A 5,000-nucleotide genomic window follows, 5' to 3' on the forward strand; every position below is an offset into this window, starting at 1 on the left:
TTTTATGATTTAAGTAAAATAGTTTTTTATGATCTAAGTATATGAATGATATATAATATAAGTATAACAGCATGATATTAGTATAGCAATTAGTATGAATTTAGTATCACAGTATAATATTAGTATAACAAGTAGTTTGATGTAAGTATAACAAATAGTATGCTAGTAAAACAATTAGTACTATACTAGTGTAACAGTTAGCATGATACTAGTATAAAAATAGTATAGTATATATATGATACAATATAAATATGATGATTGATATGATATGCAATATAAATATGATGACTGATATGATATGCAATATCAATATTGGTATTGCATAATGCCTACTCTTATGTCTCGTGAGTAAAGAGAAAAATTACAGCGACTTTTACCACGAAATTTCTCAGTTCGACTGAATAGTGTTGGAACGAAGCACGCATTACGGGAGTTACTCTCGTAACTCTTTTTCCTTTGGCCTTGACTGCAGGAAATTGGTTCCGGGTCATAAATCACGGAGCAATCGAAGAATGACCGGGTCATGATTACGTCTTAATCTCAGCTGATCGCCGTACCCGCCCCTCGGCCGGCCTCCCACCTCCGCGGGTGCGGCGAGGGGCGTGGAATGAACATTGCAATATGTGGTTGGCGTGCTTTTTCTGTGGGCACAGGAGGAAACCATGCCCCTACATCAGAGGGCTTACAGGGAATGCATACATTTTCTCTTTATTAGTATAACTCTATCCGGATTAAATGGAAAAGAAACGTTTTAATCTTGAATCACGTATGTGTGACTGCAGCAACAAGTTCGCGACAAGGTGTGATTTGGTTAGGCAAACATGGAGTTCACCAAAGGTCACCCGTGCTCACGTCCTTTACATAGCGACAAATGATGATTAATGATGCATCATAATTAGCCTGACTTGCTTATCAGGATGTTATAATTATGGCCTCTCTTCTCATTACTGTGTGTGTGTATATGCGTGTGCGCGTGCGCGCGTGTGTGTGTGTGTGTGTGTGTGTGTGTGTGTGTGTGTGTGTGTGTGTGTGTGTGTGTGTGACGGTGTCACACCAAATATAAGAATAACAATTGTAACAAATGGAATTAATAAAAGTATTGTTATCTCTTTCTCTCTTCCTATTTATCACTAGATTTATCGGGGTATTAATCGTGAAATATATTATTTCCAACGTCTCTTAATCAAAGTATATAACACTTCAAAATTTCAGAATCGTAAATCATGAAAGAAGAATTGTTTTCCTGAATATTTCATTGGTGACCTGATGTGACCTCTCGTGAGAGCCACCGATTCACACCTTGTCGCGAACTCGTTCTTGTCGGTCACTTAAACGTTTTCCTTGTATCTGACCTGATTTTCAAGTGGTGCTTTCCTTAGCAGTTCTGGTGCTTCTGATCTCGAATGATTAACGAGAATGACGATGGGTCTCTTTACACACTGATCTGTTGATTATGCAAAAAAAGCCTGTAATGGCGCCTATACTCACTATTTTTCATGCTTTCACTGATACACACTGACACTCCCTCAAATCCCAGTGTATTACGCTTTTGGCTAGTTTATTTATATCTACATTTCTGTCTTCCATTTGCAATGAAGCCATTGATTGTTACTCATAATGATGAGATACTGTATTCATTTTTCAACAGTAAACAAGAAAATTACAAAATGTGGTGTATGGTGCATACGTTGGACATATTATGGGTCTAATAACTGTTGATTACAACATGGAAATGTTTAAACATATTCATAAATGTGTTTCAATAATGAAAGAACAAATATAAAGTCGATGAAAAATATTTTAGTTGCATTCAAATCTACTAATGAAAACATCACCAAAAAGAACAGCAACACTCACTTCGAAACACTAATAATAGATGGTGCTGGTAAAGACTTCATCCTCACACATTTTTTCCTTTTGGTTCTTGGGATGGGTGCTTTCTTGTCTTTTGAAAAGTTTGTTTAGCTAACTATATTATATTAGAAAGTTATGAGATTTGACCTGTGTGCCTATTCTCACTTACTGTGTGTATGCGCAGGTTTCCAGTATCCTATTAAAACAACTTTATTCTCACACGGCATCCTGACATATACATATGCGCACATTCTTATATGCCCATTCCTTTTCCACCTTATAAACATGTGGGTGCCAAAACAAACTGTACAAATGTAAACTTACTAATAGCAATTTGGAGTTATAAACTTTCTAAGGGGAAATATCAGTAGGTACTGAATCAATACCGCAAATAATTGCAGTGATCCTTGTAAGCTATCAGATGTTATCATAACATAATAAAATGAAATGTTAAGGACATTCCCGTAGACTTGACTGCAGTGTGCAGTGTAGGCGTTATGTCATGTAAAGTGACGGGGTTAAATATCTTTACTACCCGGTGTTAACCGGGAAGTAAAGATATTTGTCGATTTTGGGTATATGAAATCGGAAGTTATGAAAAAAGGGTAACCATTCAATCTAGGATATGCTATTTGCACCTCAGACATTCATCCGAATAATGTTCTTTCCACAAATGGAAAATGAGCAACCTCTCGCTTGTCAAAACACATTTGCCTGTTAATGTGTATCCTTTTTATGACTTCTTTGTCTAAAGCAATACGACAAGGAGTTTAGTCTCAGCTTCAGAGCAACTGGTTCCGGATCGTAAATCACAGAATAATCAGTAAACCACAGGATCAGGTCATAATCAAGTTCAACCTTTTCCTGCGTCGCCACGCCCTAAACACGGCCCATCTTCGTCCCGCCCATGGGCTCCTCCTACTAATGGCCCTCCTCCTCCCTACGTAAGTCTTCCCAGTAGGAAAGTCCGTTCTGAAAACTACTACAGAACAAGGTGAAATTCTTTTACTATAAATTTTCAAAGGGCGGGCTACGGCTAACATGAAAATGACGTGTCTTGGGATTACGTGCTAGAGATGACCTTCCTTTTTTTTTATTCGTCTCTCCCCTTTTATTTCCGATTTTCTTTCCAACATTTTGAACTATTTTTAAAAATATAATTTGTTCAATAGTTTTTTTTTTTTTTTGGGGGGGGAGATTGTTTTCGAATTTCTGTGATAATATAGATAATTTGAGAATGGTCCATACAATAGATACTTCACACCATAGCTAACTATGTAACATCTGTCTTGAGATGTCATTGTCAAATGCATGGATATAAGAACGACTGTGATGATGGAGCTTTGAAAACGTACCTCACTTAGTTTTAAGGTATATGCTATCCCATGTCAAAGTAAAAATGATAATAATAATCCTAAGTAAACGAGTAATACCAAAGTAACCTATGGTATTCTAAGTCGTGAAGTACTTTGTACATGTGCGGTATATATTTATCTCTATGCACACGCACACACACACACACATATATATACATATATATATGTGTGTGTATACACATATACATACATATATGTATACCTATATGTGTGTTATAGTGTACGCCGTGGTGCAGCGGTAACCAATGGTCCGAGATTAAAAGGGGAAATGGCTGTCACATGCCAGAACCAAAGTCCTTCGAAAGAAGGCACCGTCATAGCCTTGTGAGGGGGTTCGTGACGTAAAACCAAATCAGTTGTGTGTGTTTTATGTGCTCGGCGTTGTCGACGATGCCGCTGTCCCATCTACCACGACGCCTCACGAAATACTACAGGCGCCAAGAAGAAGAATCACATCTGCCATGTCCCGGGATGTGGCAAGCTCTATGCCAAAACGTTCCACCTGAAGGCACATCTGCTTTCACACACCGGAGACCGGCCTTTCGTGTGTCACTGGATGTACTGCAACAAGGCGTTCACTCGCTCCGATGAACTCCAACGCCACCTCAGAACGCACATGGGTGAAAAACGTTTCCAGTGTGAACAGTGTGGAAAACGTTTCATGCAATCTGATCACTACAACAAACACGTCAAGATGCACGACAACCGACGCGCCCGTATTGCTCCTGATTCTCTTGCCGAAGGCGACGACGTCGGTTTTCAGTTCAGTGATGATATTGCTAATGGTTATAGCGGTGACTTTCACTCATTCGCATTGCCAGATTCTCCAATATCTGAAGTAGATTTGTAGGAGGCTGATTTGGACGTCGGAGGTGCAATTCATAATTGACACTTTTTCGACGGATTGAATTGCCTTTGTATCGCTTTGCTAAGGTGAATATATAAACACCCTATGGATTCTGTACATATTACAAAAAATTAGATGTTTTTGAATTCAAGTTCTATAGATAATTTGTAATTCCTCCTCAGCAAATTGGTAAAAAACAATGTCGGATTACAAGTTAGTAGTGAAATATAAACACCCACACAATATATACATATCTACGTACAAACTCACACGTCTATCTCTGTGTATATGTATATATATACAATATATATATTACATATATATGTAAGACATATGCATCATTATATATATATATATATATATATATATATATATATATATATATATATATATATATATATATATATATGTTTTAGTATATTATTATAGTTTGTGTTATATTTATATGTATATGATTATATTATATATATTATATAATATACTATAAATATATAGAATATATTAATATATTTGTGTGCCTTGTGTGTGTGTGTGTGTGTGTGTGTGTGTGTGTGTATGTGTGTGTGTGTGTTATTATGCATTATGATTTTTATACTGAGTGTTATAACATGACACAACAAAGAAACTATAATTAAGACAGAAAATCAAGGCTGAAACAGAATCTAAATATTCTATTAACCACCCGACAACAGAGCGTTGCCTACCCGCCCCCTCCTCGCACTACTTCTCACCCCCTTCTAAATTTCTTTACATCAGTCACATAAAGACAGTTTGTAGGAAAAGGCTGCACTTACGTACCTATCCTATTCAGTTTAGGAAATACTGATGTGTCCCGTTTACTTATTTAAATATAAAATTACGGAGAAATGCGTTAGAATGTAATGTATGAAATGACGCAATATCACAGATCAAATGGAGGCCGG

The 5,000-nt window shown here is 37.0% G+C and overlaps 1 protein-coding gene across 1 annotated transcript; it reads left to right on the forward strand.

Moving 5' to 3' along the window:
• Positions 1-2,139: 2,139 nt before the first annotated feature.
• On the forward strand, positions 2,140-4,080 carry LOC119580701 (transcription factor Sp5-like). The gene is given in 3 exon segments (XM_037928798.1): positions 2,140-2,145; positions 3,587-3,670; positions 3,673-4,080. Coding segments are annotated over 3 exon segments (498 nt in total).
• The last annotated feature ends 920 nt before the right edge of the window (positions 4,081-5,000 follow it).

This window comes from Penaeus monodon, chromosome 14, assembly GCF_015228065.2.
Source record: "Penaeus monodon isolate SGIC_2016 chromosome 14, NSTDA_Pmon_1, whole genome shotgun sequence".
Classification (NCBI taxonomy): Eukaryota; Metazoa; Arthropoda; class Malacostraca; order Decapoda; family Penaeidae; genus Penaeus; species Penaeus monodon.